The sequence below is a fragment of the Dryobates pubescens genome, chromosome 8 (genome assembly GCF_014839835.1).
Source record: "Dryobates pubescens isolate bDryPub1 chromosome 8, bDryPub1.pri, whole genome shotgun sequence".
In the NCBI taxonomy this organism is placed as follows: domain Eukaryota; kingdom Metazoa; phylum Chordata; class Aves; order Piciformes; family Picidae; genus Dryobates; species Dryobates pubescens.
Window position 1 is genome coordinate 30,392,719 of NC_071619.1, and position 22,846 is coordinate 30,415,564.

Consider the following 22,846-nt stretch of genomic DNA (forward strand, 5'->3'; position numbering starts at 1 on the left):
TTGATTCCAACCCTACTGCCAAGTCATGTTCACACAGAGAAGGTCACACAGGGACACATCCAGGTGGGTTTGGACTGTCTTTGGAGATGGAGGCTCCACCACCTCTCTGGGCAGCTTGTTCCAGGGCCCTGTCACCCTTAAATTAAAGATGTTCCTCCTTATGTTTAGATGGAGCTTCCCATGTTCAGGCTTGTGCCTGGTACCACTTATCCTGTCAGGGGCATCACTGAAAAAAACCTGGTCCTGTTCTCCTGACACCCATCCCTTAATTATTCATCAGCATTGATGAGATCTGCCCTCAGACCTCTCCTTTCCACACTGGCAAGCTCAAATTCTCTCAGTTTTTCCTCTTATAAGAGATGTTCCAATCCCCTCATCATCTTTGTAGCCCTTTGCTGTACCCTCTCCAGCAAGTCCCTGTCCCGCTTGAACGAGGAAGCCCTGAATTGGACACAGTAGTCCAGATGTGGCCTGACTGGGGTGGAGTAGAGGGGAAGAAGAACCTCCCTCAAGCCCTCTTCTTGGTGCACCCCAGGATGCCATTGGCCTTCTTGGCTCATGGTCATCCTGTTGTTGACCAGCACTCCCAGATTCTTTTCCCCAGAGCTGCTCTCCAGCAGGTCAGCCCCCAACCTGTACTTATTTATACTTGCACTTACTGAATTTAATTGGATTTTTCCCTGCCCAGCTGACAGCTCCTGTAATCACTGTTTTCAAGATAGAACCTTTTCACTATCAGTCAGCTACTTTACTCCACAAGGGGTGCAGGCATGTCACAGGTTCTCCAGTTCATGGCAGGATGGGGCAGTCCCATCAGACTCCACCATGGAGGCATACTTTATCGGGGGAGGTGGTGGCTTGAAAGGTGGAGGTCTGTTCATACTGAAATAGAAGAGAAAAAAAAGTGCTATAACAAAAAGCTTATAAAGGCTGCTGTGAAATGTGTGCAAGAAGAGGCACGTGGACTCTGAGTCATGGGAAGAGCATCTGATGTTTGCTTTTGCACACTGCAATGTCCCTGTTTCTGTTCAGCAGCCCCAGAGCATCTTCTGGTGTTCATTTGGCTTTCTCAGCTCCCACCTCAGTTTTACTTTATTCATGCTATAAAAGAACAGATCACTGTCCCAGTTGTGGTGGGTTGAAAATTCCCCCCCAACATTAAATTTGCCAGACCAGCTCAGTTGAAAGCAAATGAAAGCTGTATTTACAAGCAGAACTACAATGGAATGTAATGAGTATGTACAAAATATACAGGAGCTACAATATTTACAGATATTTACAATTAATAAACAGCACAAGAACCCCCCTGGCCAAGGACCAGAGGAACCTTCTCCCTCCTTGCCTCCCTCTTCCCCCCCCTGTACAACAGGGACAAGAGACAGAAGCAGAGAAGTTAATGCCAGTCACTACCAAAGCAGTGCAGCCAAGGTCAAGCAGAAGCAAGTTAGTATCTCCCAGCCTGAGGAAGCAAGAAGAGAGAGAAATTGTTTACACTACTTAAGCTGGACTTAAGCTTAAGTCTGTCATCTTTCCAAAGGGACTGTTTAGAACTATCATTATTTTCCTTTTTACACCCAATAGTGATTTATTCACATGTGACTGTTCAATATCTGTGAAAAATGTTTAAAGGCATAGCCTAAAACCACCACCCCAGTGAGCCACTCAAAATCCTGGCAGAGATCTCTTGCTCACAGTGCTCTCTCTTGTAACTTTCTTTTGGGGGGGGGCAATTTATAGGCCAAGGTAGAGAAAAGTCCTGTCCCAAATCAGGGAAACAAATCAATCCCATTTTTACCTTAGATGTACATGATTTGTAGTCATGTCTCCAAAGGGTTTTCTGGAACCACAAAAGGACCACCATGAATTTTCAAATGTTTTAGTAATGTTGGTAAGAGTGAAGATAATTGGCTCCTAGCCACTGCCTTCATCACTAGATCTCCAGGTGCTTTAGTGGGGCATTAAACTTTGGTAATAATTATAAACTTGATGCTTCTCTGGCTGGGGTTAAGTTCCCAGGTAGCCTACTTTCACATATATTATTCACAACTCAAATAGAGTTGCCCTAGAAGTACAGTTTCATTAAAACATGTCCTCAAGTAACCATGCAAAAGGAGAGAGCAAAAGCAGGGAGGCTGATAGAAGTAGGTGGTGGTGGTGGGGGAGCCCTGGGGAATACAGCTGGCTTGTATTCTTCCATCCCACCCTGAAGCTGCACCACAGCTCTTTTGTTAAAGTTTATTTTAGAGATCAGCCATGCACTTAAAGGCCTCTTGCACCATGGGCAGTCACAGCTGCAAATGCAAAAATCCAAACAGCTGGGTTGAAATTTGTGGTGTCCTCTGTGCCACCTTCCCACCCCTTTCATTCCCCTCCCTGTACTTACATCTCTTTCTGGTACTGACACCATTTCCTGATGCCTAGAACTATTAGAAAGCTGCAGAGGAGGAGCAGGACGGCTACCATAGTTGGCCAGGGGAAGTGACTGCCTTTCGTGTTCCACAAGTCACCTGGAAGGGACACAGGAGACAGCTCAGTGAAGGTGCTCAGAGAGGAGGGAAGCCTGAGCTTGCTGCTTTGACTCTCTGCTCCCTTCCAGTACAGGGCTGGTGAAAAACAAGCCCCAGATTAGCACTGGACTGCCAGGTTCCCAAGATGAGGACCCCAAGTTCTGAGCACTGCAGCCCTAAGTTGCAGGCTTAGCCCACTTTGGTTCTCACTGGGTTTGTGGGCTGATTTCAGCTGCCCATTGGTTCATGACAAGACTATTCAGGCACAGCCCAGCAAACATTTGACCCAAAACCTGTTGGTTTGCTCTGGTCCCTGTGAGTTTCTCTGATAAAAGGGAGCATGTCATGGTGCAGATGGGAACAGCTGCCCTCCCCAGCCCTCCTTCCCACTTATTTTTCATGCTGCTGACACTGAACCCTGCTGAAACACCTAGCTAAGGGTGCAGCTGCCTTTTGGGGTGGGCTCTTTTTGGCAGGGCAAGTCCCCCACCTCACCCTGCCTGACCTTTCCTACCTCCTGCCCCTTGCTGCAGAGCCACCCTTTGGGGTGCTGGTGGCTGAAAGAGGTGCCCTCGAGGTGTTGACTCCAAGGAGGAAGGAGAGGAGAAGCATGTTCCTACTTCACACTGTGTGGAGGGTACAGCAGTAGGTTGGGGGGCAGAGAGGGCTAGAGCATGAGTCATTGAGTGGTACCACTTCCCTTTGAAGGTTAGTGGTACTGGTATGTCACACAGCCTGGGTCTTAGACCGGCAGCCACCACTGTGGCCAGGTGCCAAGCCCACCATGCTGCATGAGCCATGTGTGGCTCCTGGGGCACAGGGCTGTAACCAGCCAAACTTTGTTGCTGGAGAAAAACGTGCATCAGGGCACTGTTTGCAGATGGCAGCGATGCCAAAAGCTTGTGACAAGCTGTGATGGAGGGACAGGGAAGCCATCACTCCTCCTTTCATCTGTTTTTCCCTTTTTTGAGCTCCCCTGGTCAAATGCTTCATTCTCAGTGTTCCTTGCTGACTGCAATGGCTGGAAGAAGAGGGTTTGTAGGGTAATGTCTCACAGGTGCTATTGAGCAGGCTGCTGGTGGTAAAGAAATCTTTCTCTCTGGTAACTGAAACTGGCTGCTCTGTGATGCTGAAGGACAAGTCACCTAAAAAGACACAGGCACAGAATACTTTCACTGACTTATTTGTCTTACTTTAAAAGCAGGCTATATTTTGAGGCCACCATTCTTCACCCAGGTGGAAAGCAAATTCCAGAATCACTTGGCCAAGACATCTCCGTTTTTGAACTACAGTGCTAAATATGTATGAAATTAAAGAATATTAGAGGAAAGACAGACTATTAGCAAACGCCTGTTAAGATGTTCCAGCAAGCCAGCAGTATGATGCACAGTAGTCTGGGAGAAGGTTAAGCTTTTTACCTCTTTGCTGGTAATGAAAAAGCTAAAGATGTTAAGTGGCTTAGTAGCAACACAGAGTCTGACTCTGCCATGACTGAATGAAACCTCAGTCTCCTCTGTCAAGTGCTGTGTCTGACCCACAAATACCATGTCATCCCTTTGTAGACAGATTCTCTGCCTTTCCTAATACAGCTAAGCTACCTATGTTTAAGATCAGTGCTGCCTAAGGATATAGTGCTGGTTTTTTTCTACCCATCTCCACGTTCACATCTTCTGAAACAGCAGCTAAAATATGTGACTAGCCCATGGGCACAGCATTTCCAGAGCTGCCATGGCACTTACGAGGCAGCGGGGTTGTGTTCTTGGGGGAGCGTGTGGCATCCTTGAGGCTTTGTAGGGATTCGGTGCTGGAACTCTTCAAATCTGTACAAAGAGAAATAATATCCTTCAGTAATCTTACAAGCCTGGGCCTGACTGCTTTATCTGGCTCAGCTATGCCTAGTTTACACCCTTTAGTTGCCTCTGATGACAACAGAGAGAGCTGTAAGCCTCCAGTGTAATTGGTGATCTGGAAGTCCGAGAGAGAAATCCACTGTTAAAATGATGAAAAGGAGTAGGCAGAGAGAGACAGACAAATATCTTTCTTAGGAGATGCTGGTTCTGACTCAAGTGATCTATCCATCATCTCTCTCTCTCTCTCTATATATATATATATATATATTAGAAAGCTCTACCAATTTTAGGGCACTCTAAAAATTCAGAGTTTTGGCCAGGGTCAGTTCTTTTTTTCCTCCTTGTTTATGAGGTGTTGGATTTTAGGGGAATACACAGAGCAGATCTGGCATGTAAAAATTTACATAGAAAAAGGAGGACATACACTTAGCCCTGTGCTCTATGTGGCATGCTGATGAGCACTAATTGTTATTATTTACATAATGGCCTCTGTTAGAGCCTCTGAGGATTGCTGTGGAAGCTCCGTGGCCCTGGGAGGCTACAAGGACACTCGGTGGTATGCATCAGCAGGCACACCAGTGCCCGTGTGCCCTGAAATTGCCCTCAGCTACAGCTGATGGACTGAGGACCCCTCAAGGCCATACCTCAGCTGGTGGTCAGGCAAGCACAGCTGCAGGGAAGCAACTTCTGGCTCTCTGCTGCTGAGTAGAGGTTTTCTAAAGGGAAAGATGTGTGAAAAAATGTCCACCCCTATGGAGTTTTTTATTGACTTATTGATCTTTAATGAGTGTGCCTTTCACTGTCCTATTAGCCAGCCTTTATTGCCCCACATTATCTCAGTTTCATTGCTGCTTCTTCAGTAATTTATTTTGTCTATAAACGACCCTGATTAGTTACTACATTTGCCTAGCAACTCTTTCAATTTTAATATTATGAAAATAAATCTGTCTAATAAACCCAGGATACTCTAAGGGTTTTTTCTTTGTTCCTCTTCTGCTGGTGCAAATCCCTAATGACTTAGAATGCTCAAGCCTTTATCTTGTAACCTCTATGAAGTACTGAGAAGCTGGTACAGATTACACCGCCCAGCTTTTGGCCTGTGCTTGGCCATGACGTTTCTGTGGTTAGTAACCACTTTTGCATGGCAATGTGATGGCTCTCAACTAGCAGCTGACAATAAGCAGCACTACAGAGCTGATGCTCTAGTCAAAGACATCACAAGCTGAGGACCCTGCAGAGCTGAGTACCTGCCGCTGTACTTCACAGCATCATAGAATGGTAGGGTTGGAAGTGACCTCTGGAGATCATCTAGTCCATCCGTCCTGCTAGAGCAGAGTAAGTTACAGAGAAACATGTCCAGGTGAGTTTTGAATGCCTTCAGTGATGGGGATTCCACTGCCAATCTGGGCAACTTGCTCCAGTGCTCTGCCACCCTCAAAGTGAAGAATTTTTTCCTTCTGTTGACATGGAACCTCCTGTGCTCCACTTTGTGTCCCTTGCTCCTTGTCCTGTCACTTCTTGAATGATACTGCAGGTCACTGTAGGTTTGTAACTCAACACTTACTAAGTTGGCGCCATGTTTGCTCTTTGCAGTGCCCATTGTGCCCTTATTACAGCTCCATGAAGCAAAGGAGGTACACCATGTACTCACATGCTGTTGTCAAACTCTCCCTAAGTGCTGTGGAGCTGATGCCTCTTTTTGTCTCTGGAGCAGAAGTCAGCACTCCTGCTGAAATGAAAAACACACAGCCTTGTGAAGATGGCTTTAGAAGACCACATAATTTGTTTTTCATCTTCCCCTTTTTCTTCTCCATTTCCTGACTAATGAGGTCAAACACTTGCAACCTATTACTTGAGGTGCTGGCTTCCCTCAGACAAGAGCTGCACAACCTCTCTGTCTGGCTTGAAATTCTGTCACAAGCTGTCACAAGCCAAGAGGAGTTTGGTGAGATGGATGAATAGAATTTCAGATAACATATCAAGCATTTAAGCAGGCTGTGGTGGTTTTAGGCTATGCCTTTAAAATTTAGTTACAGATTTTGAGCAGAACCCTGTATAGGATCTCACTTTTTTTTTTCTTCACCCAGAAGGTGAGGCAAAGTACCCCCTGAGTAGGTTAGAAGAAAGGACTGAATCCCCCAAAGGGCTCCAGAAAGGAGGTGATTAATGAAAGTTCAAATACTCCATTAGAAAAACATATCTGAGGAGGCAGCCAGAAGTTACCTCTCTGGTCAGGCATCCTGGGAGGGCACTGAGCAGGGAGCACCCCTCTGCAGATAGTGTCTGAGTACAACTGTCAGCCCTCCACCTGCTTCCCTTTGCAAGCATTTCTACCTCGTTTGACTGTTCCGAGTGTAGCTCTTCATTTGTGTTTAATCTCAAACTTGCCTGCACTGGCAGGGATTTTATAGTACCTGTGTGATGCAGAAGGACTCCTGATCAAGATACAGCAGGTCTACACTTCAAACTCTGCCCAGCTCCCAGGATGTTTCTGCAGCATGCAAAGCAAAGTAGGATAGTGATCTGGCACAGGCTGCAAGGGCTCCTTTGAGGAGACTGTCCTCTGGAAGGTGACCCTCTTAAAGATCCCCACTCCCTGGGATGGTCTTGTGCCCAGCATCATGTTGACTCAATCTCCAGGGCCTGCCACAACCTGTACTTGCAGAAGCGGGCTTACCTAACCCCCACACTTCTTTCCATGCCATTTTTCTACAGCATTTTGCTGAAGGGTCAAACCCCCAAACATGCCCTAAGCCAGACAATGGGTTAAACACCTGTGAATGTGCAAACCTGGACACTTCCTGGGGTCCACATAAACCTTAACTTTGTGACACAGCTGTGAACTGTGTGTGCTCCTGGCCATGTTTGGATGTGCCCCATCCTACAGATTCAGTTATCAGGTTTCTTTGTTACCAAAGGGCATTAGTTGCCTTGGGACAGTATTTAAACCAGCTGAGAAGGTAGGCAACTTGCCTTATTCTCACCCAGCAAGCAACAAGAGCCAAATGCTGCCAGAGTAGCACCTGGCCCAAGGCAGAAAGGGGAAAAGCACCAAGAGAATTGAATCCTAGAAGAGCCATGGAAAGGCTACAGCCTGGCGACAGAGCACACAAGAGAGAGGCCCCTAGCCCTCTCTGAGCCGAGAGCTGCTCAAATTACAGCCACAGCATGTGGGAAGATACCAGACAGAGGAGCAAGCCCTGAGTCCCTGCCTGCTAATCTGCCACAGAATGCCACTTGTGGGAAACCACAGGTCGCAGCACCTTTATTTCCAGTTTAAATCACTGCATTGGAAATTCTTAGATCTGTGCTTGCATCATTTAACTGTCTTCATATGTGGAATGTATCACTCACAACTGAGTAACAGACCCTGTGAATTTACTTTGTTTGAAGATACCACCACCAGGAAATATTAAATAGAATAGAATAAACCAGGTTGGAAGAGACCTTCGAGATCATCGTGTCCAACCTATCACCCAACACCATCTAATCAACTAAACCATGGCACCAAGCATCCCGTCAAGTCTCTTCCTAAACACCTCCAGGGATGGTGACTCCACCACCTCCCTGGGCAGCACATTCCAATGGCCAATCACTCTCTATATGAAGAATTTCTTCCTAACATTCAGCCTAAACCTTCCCTGGCACAGCTTGAGGCTGTGTCCTCTTGTTCTGGTGCTGGTTGTCTGGGAGAAGAGACCAACCCCCACCTGGCTACAACCTCTCTTCAGGTAGTTGTAGAGAGCAAGGTGGTCTCCCCTGAGCCTCCTCTTCTCCATATATAAAATACACATTTATTACACACACCCCTGTCACCCACCACTGAAATGCAGCTGTCTCCCATGGGGAGTGGAGCAAGCTGCTCCAGGACAGACACGGCCAAAGAGATTCAGCTGAGAGGTGGAGGGAACAATTTCCCTCTCTACAAAAAGCTGGTCATAAGACAAACTTGAGGGGGCTGAGCATGGATTTACCAAATTTCCACAAACTGAGAAACTTCCCATCAGTTCTTTAATGAGGCAAAAGTGTTGAGGATGGTGTCTGTGCACTTAAGCAGAAGGTAGAGCCATTAGTAGGGCTGTTATTTTTAATTATCAGTTCAGTGCTGAAAGAGCTATGTTCAAATGCCAGCTGAAGCAGCAGAAACAACATTAACTGCCTCTCAAGGCTGGAATTTAATTATGCTTTGGCCTAATTGTGACAGATTACATCACCAAAATATCTGTTTGCTGTGTTTTCTCTGAAGTGAGTGGTACCTTACTACTCATACAGGAACGAGCTTGGAAAACCACTTTCCCCAACACCTTCATGAATTTATGGGTGCACCTCTAACAACACCCAAGTTGTTTAGCTCTCTAATTCATCCCTACCTTCTGAAGCCACGGTTGTAAAAGCTTCAGATGAGGCTTCATTAGGCTTATTGTCTGTGAAGAGAAAAAAAAGAAAAGCAAAGAAAAGATGAAAGCAGTTCTCAAAAGTGGTTAGGCTTTTGTTAGGCTGAAAATTTAGTTTGGGGTTTGTGTCATACTGTGCATTAGTGTGGCACCTTCCCAGAACATTGCTGAGGATTAATGCAGCTCTCTCCCTTTTTGTCACATCCACATACACTAACGTTTTTGTGCAGAGTGGATCTCAGTGTTGCTTCAGCCTGCAGGCAAGGATGCAGACTGCTTTAATTGGTGGCCCTCTGATTTCAGTACAGTTCTACAAACCTGCAAATTGGGTCGGATGAGTAATTTGGGGAAAAAAAAATGATAATTTATTGACCTTCCCTCCAGAGCTCTATTTCCAGAGAACTAAGCTGTGGCTTTTGAGGCAGTGTTTCTTTGAGGAAGAGCATGCCAATAAGCACAGCCACAAGTGAAGCCAGCTGAGCTGACAGTAGTCAGCATGGTATGACCTGTGGGGAGTGCCAAGGAGCCAGCAGTTCAGTTGTTTCCTGTGCAGCAAGGACCATACACGGTAAAAATAGAATAAAAAGGGATAGCTGTGCATTTGCACCAGAAAAGGAGCCATGCACAAGAGGGTGCTAAAGGACACCACTCTCACCAGCTGCTGCTTTTGGGCAGCACAGGTTACAGAGAGGTTTCTTCACCCTTCAAAGTGGTTCAGCTGTTCTAGAGGCCTTCTGCAGGTTTTGCTGAAGGTGTACAACACTGCCCTGACTCTGAGGGTCTGATTTTCCAGAGAGCTGCATTGCATACGTGCAAACCTTCTGCCAGGAGCACTCGGTGGCAAACACATGGTTGTAACAGCTCAGTGGTGCCATGGGGCTGAGCTGCTGCGTTTTTGTCTGTAAGGAGTGCAGCAAGATGCTGTCTAAACAAGCAGCAAGTAGCTAGTGCTTGTGCAGGAATTGCTTAGCTCATTTAGAGCCAGAGCAAAAGCCTGAGCTAAAAAAACCTGTCAGAAAGTTCAAGCTGTGTGATTAACTTGTATAATAAAGCTTCCATACACTTGGCATTTCTTCAGTGTTTTCAGTAACAGAGAATACACACACTTGCTAGTTTAGACATTTGGTGTTTCAGCTATGAAAAACCTACCCAAGGAAACAGTATTTTTTTTCTGATGAAACATTCTGTGTTTCACTCCCAAGGAAGGGAATCAGACATGCACACAGGAATGTCCTGGTAGGTCTCCTGCAACATCAGCGTTGATCTCAGCTGATGGAAACCCTCACTGTCTTGTTCAACAGAGTCCCTGCAAAAGCTTTAGCCATCACCAAAAGTATTGACTGATTTCAGGTACCAGCTATCCACATGCTGTCATCTGGGCAGATGCCTTGCTAAGAAGCCCAGAGCCTGCTGTTACATCAGAGCAGTGAATCTCTGGTGACCACATCCACCAGAAATGGAAAAAGCATTTTGGTTCTGGGCACAGCTGGCTGTAGATAAAAGCCTCTCCAGGTCTGCATGAGCCAGTGGGGTCACTGGCTTGCAGGAGTACAAACTGACTTGTTAAAACTGTGCTAACATAGAACAAAGCAGCCTTGCATCAGTTGGGCTGTTGATCTTACCTGAGCATTAAAACACAAATGGAAAGAAGTGCATCCCCTGGATTATTTGAGAGATGTGTAATTCTTTCTCTTTCCAATCTAAACCTCACTTTAATCTCTACCATTAAGATAATTCCTACCCCCCCTCCCCCCATTAACCCTGCTAATATATATAGGGTCACCTCAGCGCATTACATTCCCCTGTGAGGTGAGCAGCTGAAGTTTCCCTGCTGTTCCATGTCTCAAATCCACCAGGGACTCTTCCACCTTGTTTTTTATTGTCCATTTTTCTGCCTAGTGTTACTGATGGATTATACCTGGGAGCGACCTATATTTACTTATCATGGCCTCATGGTTTTCTGGACTTAGGGTGCTTTTTGAGTGGAATTTCATAGTTTGGGATTATTTGTGGGTGTGTGTTCTTCCTGTCACAAAAGTCTTAAGACTGCCTTGCCAAAACTGTGCAGACAGTAGTGGGGCTGGCAGAAGGCAACCATACTTCTTCAGATGTAAGAAAAAGTCTAATAAACTAGATCTAATCTCATCTAAAAGCTTTCTAGTTTAAGTTATGCTGAGCATCCAGTAAATTGTAAATATGTCTGAAATGGCAAGAAAATACTTTCTCTTTTAGGTTGTAAATAGAACTTGATAACAACAGCTAAAAGCTGTCTCTTCTTCATGCTAGGGATCCAGGCAGCCTTAGATATGGGTGCAGCTGACACATCTTGGGCATCTGTGCCTTGGTGCACAAGTGATAGCCTGAGTGACCCATGGTGGCCCACACATATCATTGTGATGACCTCTGGGGGTTTTCCCCTTCCCTCTGCTACTCTGTAGAGTGAACTAGCAAGTTAAGGGCAAGGATATTCCCTACAAAAATGTTAAGCATTTCAATATTCAGAATGCACTGCAATAGGGAGAGCTAAAGAGATTAGCGGGGGGGAGGGGGGGAAGAAAAGATTAAAAAATCTAGAATATTTGAAAGTCATCCTTAAGAAAACTGTCAGCAGTTACAGCTTCTCTGTGCCAACAGATGGAAATTAGCAGGCAAAGCTCAAGGGCACTGCTGGCTGACATTTGTCTCTGTAAGCTGAAATTAATGCTAAGAGGTTACAGTAAAACATGCCTACATGTGTTCATCCAGCAAGTGAGATGCAGTACAAACATTCAACCAGCTTTATGTCTCACAGCAAACTGCTTATGTGGTCAGGTGGATAACTGGGTGTGCATGGCTGCCTGCCTTTGGTATGCATCAGTGACAGAGGTTAACAGCACCCACAAATATTACAGTCAGCCCCCTGGGGTTTTTTTGTTTGCTTGCTTGTTTGGTTTTCATAGAATCATAGAATCAATAAGGTTGGAAAAGACCTCAAAGATCATCAAGCCCAACCTGTCACCCATGACTACTAAACCATGGCACCAAGTGCCACGTCCAGTCCCTTTTTGACCACCTCCAGGGACGGTGACTCCACCACCTCCCTGGGCAGTTTTGTTTGCTTTGCTTTTTGTTTCATTTCTTGTTTCCAAGCAGCCTAATATCTCACTCCTCCATGCTGCAGCCATGTGTCAGAGATGCTAAAGCTCCACTACAGAAAAAAAAATATCCCTGAGAAATCCAGTGCAAGGAGTACTTTAGTTCTCGTTGCCTCTTGTCATGGACCTGCTCCACAGATACTCCTGGAGAATTCAAAACAATTAGAATAGAATAGAATAAACCAGGTTGGAAGAGACCTTCAAGATCATCAAGTCCAACCCATCATCCAACACCACCTAATCAACTAAACCATGCAAAGCAAGCACCCTATCAAGTCTCCTCCTAAACACCTCCAGTGATGGTGACTCCACCACCTCCCTGGGCAGCACATTCCAATGGGCAATCACTCTCTGTGTAGACAGAATTTGCTTTCTGTGTCTCTTTAACAGACATAGTTTGTGCTGGCTATGTTGCAAAATCATGTTTATACTTTTTTCCCTTTCACTTTCACAGTCCAACAAAATCAATACCTCTTGTTAGCAGATTCTGCAGGACGGAGTAAAGCCCAACATTTCTATTTCAATCTGCAAAAATAACCTGCAGCTCCTTCTGAAATTTATACCTGAGATGACAAATACTTACCACTAGCCACTTCAAAGGAGAATGGGACAAATGTTCTGAGGTGGTGTTCTCAAGGCATGGGATTTCTAAAGCCTGGTTTAACTGCACTTCCTTCATGTAGTGCTGCTCCTCTTTAGTCATTGCAACAACAAAATGCCCAAGAAAGAAAATCAGAACCATGGTGTTTATTGTGCTTTAAGAACTGACACTGCCTAGTCTCCTGTTCAAGTAACCAGATTTTTTTTGATTAGAAGGGGCCTGTATTTTTCAACCATTACCCACAGGCATTTAAGTGAAAGCCCTGCATTTGATTTTACACACAGTGTCATGACTCTGATTCACAGCTTTACCTCTATTTTTGAGTGCTTCATAAAAGCCTTTGCTTAAGTGTGGGATCAAGAAGTCTTCTTTTGCAGCAGAGAATAAATTGAAGCTTCAATTTTTCTCTTCTTTTCTTTCTTTCTATTTCCCCCCCACCCCCCTCTGCAGCAATAAGCCATCAAATTTGTGCACCTGTATTTCCTTTGAAGATTTTCACAGACACCCCCCCCCAGCATGTCAGACAGGTTAAGATTAACCCTGTTTCCCAGGGCAAGTGCTCCTTTTGTTATTCTCTAACCTGCCTGCTCCCAGAGGCAGAGCCTGTCACTCCCACTTTGTCATCACTTTCAAAAAACACTTAATGATCCCTTGCCCTGCCCATTCCCAGCCCAGGGCGTCCAGGCCACCTGCAGAAGAACAGAGTGAATGCACTGAGCAGAGCACAGCAGCAGTGCAGCCCAGTGGCCGCAGTGGTGATGGCCAGGGGATGCTATGAGTGCCTTGGTAGGCACTGAGCCCAGGTGGTATCCCCACACAGCCTGCCACGGGCTTGCCTCCCTCCTCCCTCTGGGCAGGCACCGCACGCTGCAGGGGAGCCTGCAAACTTTGCTCCCCTCACAGCTGTGGCTTGCATGACGAGATGTTCATTTATTGTTTATCTGGGGTGCAGGGAGAATGTCTAGCAGTTGGACTGTGATGTTACTTGGCAGTGGGGATGGTCTGGTGACTGACTTCCTCTATGTCATGAAGTGACAGCACACAGCCTTTGATACAGGGATGCAAAGAAAAGCCAGGAGTGGTTCCCAGGAGACCTAGTGGCCGAGGCAGCTTGTCCCCACTCTCCACCAGAGTGAAGCAGCTGAGGAGCAGCTATCATGATAGGACACAGAGTGCACCAGCTCTGAAGGGGCTGGATGGTGCAGAAAGGGAAGAGAAAGTGCAAAGGAAAAAAGCTGCTATCTATCCTCACAGTAATGTGTCCCAGCTGCTTATTTCCCCCCTGTCTTTGATTCCCATCTATATTAGTGGCCTGCTGGCTGAGGTTGTCAGTGTTTGTCAGTCCTACATAGGCCTGCTACTCTATGGGTAGCATCTACAAGTTGACTCCACCTGGAATCACTTCACTTTGATGTAGTTGGGAGCTGTACTTCACTGATGACTAGCATCTTTCTCCATCCCAGATGCCACCCCTCAGCCTCAACCAGACAAGGCTTTTTCTCTTTCTGGTGCCTAGTGCTGCACATTCAGAGCAGCACCATAACATGCTTTGAAGATCCAGCATCTTCATCTCCACCATAGCCTGAGCTGCTCATCCAGTCTTCTTGGATATCACAGAAATCACAGAATGGTTTGGGTTAGAAGGGACCTAGAAGATCATCTGCTTCCAACTCCCCTGCACAGGGTACCTTCCACTAGACCAGGTGGCTCAAGGCCTCTTCTCTGTTTATCCAAAACAAAAATGTGGAAACTACTCATCTCACAACTTTCCCCCCACTTCCTATCTAACTTCATGCTCCTGCAAACCAATAAAGTTTCCTAATTATGGGCTGGATAACAACAACCAAAGAGTGCCTGGTAAATAGGCAGCTCTGTAGAGAGTGGCATTGCAAACCCCAAAGAATCACCATCACTAACCAAGAAATATTCATTTATCCCAATAATCCCACTGCCCCCCCTTGCCACCATCACAGACTCCAACAGCTCATTCATAACCACTTACTTTCTGCCTTGATGAGGAGTTGAATTCCTGCAGCTCTGTTCCCATGGGGGTAGGTAGAAAAGCTGCACTCATAGTGGCCACTGAGGGAGGTGGTAATGTTTGTCAGATGTAGAGCCCACTGGCTGCACTCAGCTGTGGTGTTTGCATCAGGGGGACACAAAGCTTTTGCAGCATCCTGGTCACAGCACTTCCTCGTGCTGAAGGACACTGAGAAGTTGTAGGAAGCCTCAGGAAATGTGAAGTAGTGGGTGCCATAATCGGGGTGATAAACAGCTATCCTGGTAAGCTGGGTGCCGTCAGTCTTGGACCACTGTGTTTGGATGATGTAGGTGCTGTGTGGCTTTAGGAAGGTGCATGCCAGGGTCACATCAGTGCCTGGCAAAGCATGGACCACTTCTGGTTTTGTGATGATGTCTTCAGGATGGCCTTAAAAACAAATGAGATCACTTTAAGTAAAAGCAATATTCAAACAAAGCTTTTTTCCTAAGCCATCTTTGACAGGATTTGATGCCTTAGCCACAAGCAGTTATGAAGACCCTAAAACTGTCAGCAGGCTTTCCAGTGAGGAGCTTTCTAGCAGACCAGTACAGGCTGCAGAAAGAGAACTGGGAGAGTAAAGGCACACTTGTTTGGAAGAGAGCAGGGAGCGCCTGTTATTCTTGTGAGAGAGAAATGGGAGTTCTGAGAGCCTCTGTGAAAATGGACATCTTTCAAGTGATACAAATAAACCAGAATCTGGGCCCAGTGATCCTCCGGGTCTTTTTGCATCACAGAGTTATCCCTGCTGGCTAATTCTGCCATGCACCACTCCCACTGCCCTCACTGAGCCGACAGAGAAAACTCTTCTTTTACCTCCATGGTATGAAACAGCTTCTGTTTGGCCTAACCAGCGTCTGTTTCAGTGTCAGAGCAAGTTGTTCCCATGTGCATGGTTTCAGCTCTTCCTCTCTCTGCATGCACAGATACACGTGTGTGAGGGAGATATTTTTTGCTTGCTTTTTGAAAGCAGCTTTCCTTTTTGCCCATTGGAGATGAGCACATGTTGCCCTAAATGTAAGGGAGCTCATCTCAGTGGTGATGCTGGTGCAAACAGGTTAAGCATTTAAAGTAAACTAATCTGCAGGGCAGCACAAACCATTTCCTCCTTACTAGCTGCACGCTATGACTAGGATTACTAGGAAGTTGTCAGGAAACAGAAGGCTGTTACATCTTGCCCTTGCACATGCCACCCTGCCCCTCACCACCTGTGGTGGGTTGAAGTTTCCCCCCCAACGTTAGCTTTGCCAGACCACCGCAGTCAGAAGCAAACAAAGCTGTATTTACAAACAAGATCTACAATGGAGTGCAATGAATATGTACAAAATATACAGGATTTACAGTATTTACAGATACTGACAATTAGCAAACAGCACAAGGACTCACCTGGCCAAGGACCAGGGGAAGCTACTAGCTTCTCTCTCCCTGCCTTCCCCTTCCCCTCCTGTACTAGAGGGACAAGAGGAAGGAGGAGAGAAGTTAGACTTAGCCAAGGCCAGCCAAAAGCAGGTTATTTCTCCTGAGTGAAGCAAAACCAGCCAGAGATCAGAAGAGAAAAGGGAAGAATTGTTATGGTACAGCTCCTCTTATTCTAGATATTTAGCCAATGAATTTGTTTAGAATAACCTTTTGTGTTCCCTTCCACACCCAATAGTGATTTGTTGCTTGGGCGGTGTTGGATTGGTTGATGGGTTGGACGCGATGATCTTGAAGGTCTCTTCCAACCTGGTTTATTCTATGTATTATTGATAGTTTTCTACTTTTCTGCTTGTAATCTGTAACTGAATTTTAAAGGTGCAGCCTAAAACCACCACACCACCCTCTGTCATAAGCTGAGCTGAGGCTGACACACTTACCTGCAGCCCTGTGCAACAGCAGCAAAGAGAGGAAGGAGAGGAGCCACCTTTTTTCCATCCTCACTGGCTGAAGTTTTGGTAAAGACTCCGCTCTCTTGGCCTTCTCCCCAGCAGTGCCTCAGAAAAGGAAGTAAAAATTAGGTGCCCTGTGCGGACAGGCAGGTGTGCAACACTGTCAGGCTCATCATTTTAGCATGACTTCAGAAAAAAAAAGCTTCACTAAGTGTGAAAGCCTCAGCTTCCTGCCAGGGCGCTAACAGCAGAGCGTCTTGTGAAATCTCTGTACTGAAAGCCCCACCTACGCTGAGCCCATCTTGGAGTCCAGGTTTTTGACACTTGCCTTTTCATCTGCATTCAGAGTAAGTAATTTTCTGGTTTATGTTCTCTCCAAAACTTGTCAGGCATCTTAAAGTTGAATAGATGGCACACAGCCTTGGTTTCCTCCGCATGTTAGTCCAAAGCAGCTCAAATACACTAATGCCAGACTCTCTACACTCCCTTTAAATAAACCCAGAAAAATAACAAGAAACTGATTCCCCTCAGTTAAAAACCAGTGAGTTGAGATTTTCCCAGATTGATCTTTTCTTGGTTGGTTGGTTGGGTGGGTTTTGTGTTTGTTTGTTTTTATTTCCTGAGAATCAGCCCATTAATTATTTTATGCAGCATGCAGAGTTGCAGCATCACACATGGCAACATCACTTGGTCTGATTAACCCCCGTGGCTCTCTGCATTCAGCCTTGGCAGTGGCAGCGCCCCCAGGGAGAAGTGCATGGCTCTTGTCACTCCTGTCACCTGTGTTTATTGCAGGTCCCCTGTAAACCCTTCCAACTTGTCCCTGGAATCACACTGCTTTTCCATAAACCAGGCATACACCTGTCAGCAAAACAGCTCATCACAGGCAGGTCTTGCAGGTTGGAGCTGCTGTTGGCAGGTTTTCAGAGAGAGACAGATCTGAGCTCTTGCTTATCACACTTGTTTCATCACAACCAGAACAGCAGGGCAGGACACCTCACGTGTACAGTGTGGATGCATGTTATCTGCTGGCTTTGCCTGATATGGAAAGGGTGTTTGGAAGCACAGCTGGGCAGGAAGCTGTTTGTTCCTGATAGCTCACTCACTGGAGGACCAAGGACAACCCATCCTTTGGTCTTTGAGAGAACTGATTCCAGCCCACCTACCAGGGCAGAGAAAACAAGCGGCCTGGATGCCCCAGTCCTGTACACAGGCACCTCTCTCCACCAGCACCACCTTCCCTTGCGTGGCTAATCTACCCCTGGGTCATCTGGGTCCTAACATAGAATCATAGAATTAGTTTGGCTGGAAAAGACCTCTTAGATCATCAAATCCAACTATTAACCCAACACCACCATGGCTATTAAACCATGTCCTGGAGTATGTCCACGCGTTTCTTGAACACCTCCAGGGATAGTGACTCCAGCACCTCCCTGGGCAGCCTGTCCCAATGTCTGACCACTCTTGCAGAGAAGAAAATTGTCCTAATATCTAGCCTAAACCTCCCCTGGGAGAATTGCAGGCTGTGTCTTTTCTGAAACAATTCTTAGGAGCCTGAGTGCCTTTGTCATCCCATTTCTTTTATGGCACTCCTCTCTGATGCTTGGACAAGGGCCTACAGAAACTGCCAGCCACCACCTGCAGGTTTTTTTGCCAACTGTTTTCCATTTCCTTCCCAGCTGTCTGCTTTTGCAGACCGTGGACCTCCCCATAGCTCCAGCATGCAAACGCATAATGGCCAAGGCGAAAAAAGACCTCACTGGTCCTTTCACAGCGTCACACAATGGTAGAGGTTGGAAGGGACCTCCAGATATCATCCAGTCCAACCCCCTGCCAAAGCAAAATCACATAGGGTAGTCTGCACAGGAATGCATCCAGGTGGGGTTTGAAAGTCCCCAGAGAAGGACACTCCATGACCTCTGCAGGCAGCCTGCTCCAGTACTCCATCACCCTCCCTGTAAAGAAGTTTCTCCTCATGTTGAGGTGAAACCTTCTACGTTCAAGTTTGTGTCCATTGTTCCTTGTCTTATCATTGTGCACCACTGAAAAGAGCTTGGCCCCCTCCACTTTCAGATATGTCTTGGAGGATAAATGCTGCTGCCTGATTCCGTCTTTGCCCTGCTCCCATCTGAGGAAACACACTCAAAGCAGTTGTGGTGAATACACTGGATGTTAAGGGAATTGTCTCTGGGGATGAAATCTCTGCCTGTCATTCAGAAGCCTCTGTCTCAGAGGATCAAGAAATCCTTAAGCTGAGGATGGACAGGGTATTCAGGCCAGTGTAACTGACAGCCAAAGAAGGGAGTAAAAGTATTAAAGACATATGCTCTGTTTTCCAGTTCAGAGAAGAGACCACAGTGAACACTAATCTTATCTGCAGATACTCGAGGCCAAGAGAATTAGATTTCAATCCAGAATTTGGGCTCTCATCTGTAAGTCCAGTTACCTTAGCTGCTACTGCTGATCAGTTCATGTAAGTTTTATACCAGGAAATAATGTATTTTCTGTAACATGGGGAAAAATAAGTCTCAGATGAGCCTTTTCATTGATCTGAAACATACATCACAATTCAGAGAGACAGCCCAAGTGTCATCTGGTGTATTCAGCAACCATAGAAATCCCTGAGCAGCTCATTTGAGTTACTAGATCACTATGTCTTGTCCTTAGAATTTGTTTTCCTCCTTAAAATAACATCCTAAAAATACACTGCTGCCATGAATGCAGCCACCCAGCATTGTTGTGATAGAGAAAGAAACTTCCCAGCAAGATGGATTTTTTTTCCTTCACTTCAGAGCTGTGTTTTGCCCTAATGCCTACCTTAAGCCCAAAGGCTGAAACAGTCACTCACCCCGCTGCTGACACTGGTGTGTGGTGTCCTCATGGCAGGACTTTTTGATGCACATGGCATCAAAAAACCCTTCTGAAACATGGTGCTCCTCTCAGCCTGCTTACAGGAAGCTGTCCCTTCCCTGGAGGCAGACAGGAGGTCTTGCTCACAGCAGTGGAAGTTACTATGAGAGGTTTCTCCCTCTCAACCTCCTTCCTGAAAAGTTACTCACAGGCAGCTCAGCAGGTGCCACAGTGGGATGTCACGCAGCAGGTTACAGGTGGTGGGGATGAGAGGATGTACAGAAACATGCACAGGGCAGTGGACCTCACAGGTAGCTGGAGAGAGGACATATCTGTGGTTGGCTTTTCTTTGGTGGAGTAGCTGCAGGGATGTTTGTCCCAGAGTCAGGCTACACATTTTTTTCCATCATGCTACATGTGCTTTCCAGAGACACCAAGAGGCCGCAGCAAGGCTTGGAGGTTTTAAATGAGAAGAGACTACGCCCAGGCAAGCAGCACATTGTCAGGAGGATGTGTGCACCCCAGCATTCTGTTTTGGACTGGACAAGCAGTTGGCCTCCCCTGTGTGTCAGGCAGAACTGATGGGTACTGAGCATTGCCCATGGTGGGGCCCCAACAGTGCTGTGCAGCACAGGGTTCTGGGACACCTCTGTTGCCTCATGAGACATTCATTTCTTTCCCCTGCTGTGGCAGTGGTGGGATCCTCTAATTATTTTCTGCACATCTGTTTGCCACTGGAGGAGGTATTCTAAACACTACAAATGACTCCTCCTGTGCAAATCACCCCTATTATGTGTCGTGCACACAAAAACCTTGACTGCAATAGAATTCCTCTACCTCAATTACAGTGAGCTGCACCTAAGGAAGAAACAGAGCTGCAGTCAGTCCCACAGAAAAAAAAAACAGAAGTCTTGAACTCCAGGGACAAATTCAATTATTCACAAAGAGAACCTTTTCAGAAATTCTAAAGTGCAAGCTCTTGCTGCCAGAGGCGAGGATGATTACCCTTGCAGGCTGGTGTCCTCTAAACATTGCTTAGAGAAAGCCCTGCTCCCCAGTGAGAAAAAGATGGAGACTTTGAAGTAGGAATTTCATTACAGAGTAAACTAACCTTTCAGCTTTGCTTGGTGCTTAGCACACAGACTCCCACTTTGTCATTGTGTTTGGGTTTTGAGCTTCTTGGAAAATTGTACTAATGACTGTAGCTGGCAGGCAACCTTGGCCATAGCACCTGACAGAGGGGTGATGAGTGGGTGGCACTGGCTGGGTTGAGCAGCATGGCAAGGGACGAAGCACTGAGGTGGCAATGAGATCCCCACTGGGCTGTTGCAGTGATCCCTTGCTTCCTTTATCTGCCCTTCCCACCCTTAGCTCTCACACCTCTCCTTACAGCATTGCTGATTCTGAGTGAGGCAGAAAAGAGGTTTCTCACTCTGCTCCGTCCTCCTCTTGCCTCATGGCTACACATCCACACCCACATGCTCTGTTTGACATAATACAGCCTGGGCTTTGGCTGGTGGGGTTAAGCAGCATGGCAAGATGCATGTGCTGCCTTCTCCAGCCATTTTCCAGATGAAAGATGTTTAAAGATGTGAGGAGACTTTTCATCATTGCTCTCTCAAAGATAGCAGAGAAAATGAAGAAGAGCTCAGCCTGGCCTGGCAGCAGGGCTGCTCCATCACCTTCCCCAGCTCATGGCTGCTGGCACAATTCAAAATGACACTTTCTGCAAACATCTCATTTGACACTGCATCCTACAGACATGCTGGGCCCAAATCCAAATGAGGGACAGCTCTTTAATGATGACTTTTGCTCACCCCACTGGCAAATCCTGCCAGAATTCCCTTGTAAGCAGGGAACTTGCTTCTGAAGGGCTTCATCTGAGCCTTCAAGTCTAGATGAAGGGGTGGCAAGGCCCACCGCCCCCAAATCCTCTCTTTTTGCTGTCTGGAGGGAAGATGTCTGTGACTGCTCTGTGTTCACAGCCCCTTCCAGATGAAGTAACAAGGTAGGTGCCTTTTGTGAAAGCAGGAGGATCCCAGAGGGCAATCTAGTGCTGAGTTCCCCTGTGTGAGCATCCCTCCACTCCTCACCTCTGTGTTACAAGAAAGGAACTGCCAAAGCTGGGAGCAGTGTAATTAAGCAGTCTAAGCTGCTGTGTGTGGTAGTTTTAGGTAGTTAATGTTGGGAGGGAAATTTCAACCCACCACACTATGCACATTCCAGGGAAAGAAAGCATGCTCTTGGGGATAAATGGAAGAGAATCAGCTCCCTCACCTTCTCTGTCATTCCAGCCACACATCCCTGTGTTCTCCTGCTCCTGTTTAATGTCATTTCTGACCAGCCATGGTGTCCACCTGGATAAGCCATTCAACATTGCATTGTGCACAGTGCAAGTTACTGAGAAAACAGAGTATAAAACCTGCAGCCAGTGAACAAAACAAAGCAGTTATTAAGAGCATTGACCTGACAACTGCACACCAATGAAAAATCACTGTGTGAAAAGCAGGAACACATTAAAAAATAAACACTCTGCAGACTCATTGTTTTCAGACTAACATGGAAGGCACAGATGAGACCAGCCCTGCCTTCTTTGATTGCTTTCTCTTTTCCAGATACAGCTTAAGCAATGTTTTCCTCCCATTTTGCACAGCATCAGCTAAAAGGCTCATGTACATCTCCTCTTCCACATTTTGTCAGAAAGTGCTTCAAAGTAGGTTAAAAAACATGTACTGAAATGCAATGACACCCAGAGTCCCAAAGCCTCATTTGTCAGGGAAAGTTGACCCACCTTCAGTGTTGGGAAGCATCTTCTCATGTTAGACCACAAGGCTGAGGTTTCTACTGAAGCCTCTAAGAAAGGCCAGGCCATCCCCTGGTCACTTTGTCAGGAGCTTCAGACAACATGTGGAGCATCTGTCAGGAATAATGCCAGCAAGAGAACACAGGAGTCTGCTTGACAAAGGGCTTTTCGGACACAGCTTAGTCACACAATCATTGAATGCTTGGGGTTGGAAGCCCCAAAACTCTTAGCCTTTTTATTTTGCAGGAGAAGTGCTCTAGCTTTCTAAGAGAAAGCAGCAGAAGCAGCAGACCGCTTGATGAGAAGTGACAAGCGTAGTTTCCCATCCCATGTGCTGTAAGCTCAGATGTTTTCTACCCTGCAAACTGCCTAATGGATTTCATCCCCTTGATAAATCTGGGTGCCTCCATACCTCTGTATGTTGATACCTTCTTGCAGACACAGACACCTGGGCAGAGCTCAAGACAGCAGACTGCTTAGAACTCACCACTGAAGGAATGCATCACCTAGAAAAGATTAAAGGTATGCAAGCTGACTCCAGGTACAGTGACAATTTGAGGGCAGCAACTGCCTTTTCAGCATTAAAAAAATACCTACAATATCACATCATTGAGAGCAATAAAATACCAGGTCACAGTGACACTGAGAACTTAGATTTATTGTTTGATTTTGAGAGAATGCTTTGAAAGCATCAGGTATTAATGAGTTTGTTTGCATGTAGTGTCTTTGTAGTCTTATAAATAACTTCTATGCTATCAGCAAGTCAAAGGCAACCATGGAAAAGTGAAATATATCTCCCAC

General features: G+C 46.3%; 1 protein-coding gene across 1 annotated transcript in view; it reads right to left on the reverse strand.

The window, feature by feature from the left end:
- Positions 1-773: 773 nt before the first annotated feature.
- Positions 774-22,846, reverse strand: part of CD96 (CD96 molecule) — a 63,285-nt gene continuing 41,212 nt past the window's right edge. Inside the window, 11 exon segments of the mRNA XM_054163893.1 lie at positions 774-882; positions 2,384-2,507; positions 3,563-3,652; positions 4,247-4,327; positions 6,009-6,086; positions 8,728-8,796; positions 9,917-9,984; positions 9,986-10,040; positions 12,357-12,372; positions 12,469-12,578; positions 14,489-14,914. Coding sequence (XP_054019868.1) covers positions 774-882; positions 2,384-2,507; positions 3,563-3,652; positions 4,247-4,327; positions 6,009-6,086; positions 8,728-8,796; positions 9,917-9,984; positions 9,986-10,040; positions 12,357-12,372; positions 12,469-12,578; positions 14,489-14,914 — 1,226 coding nt within the window.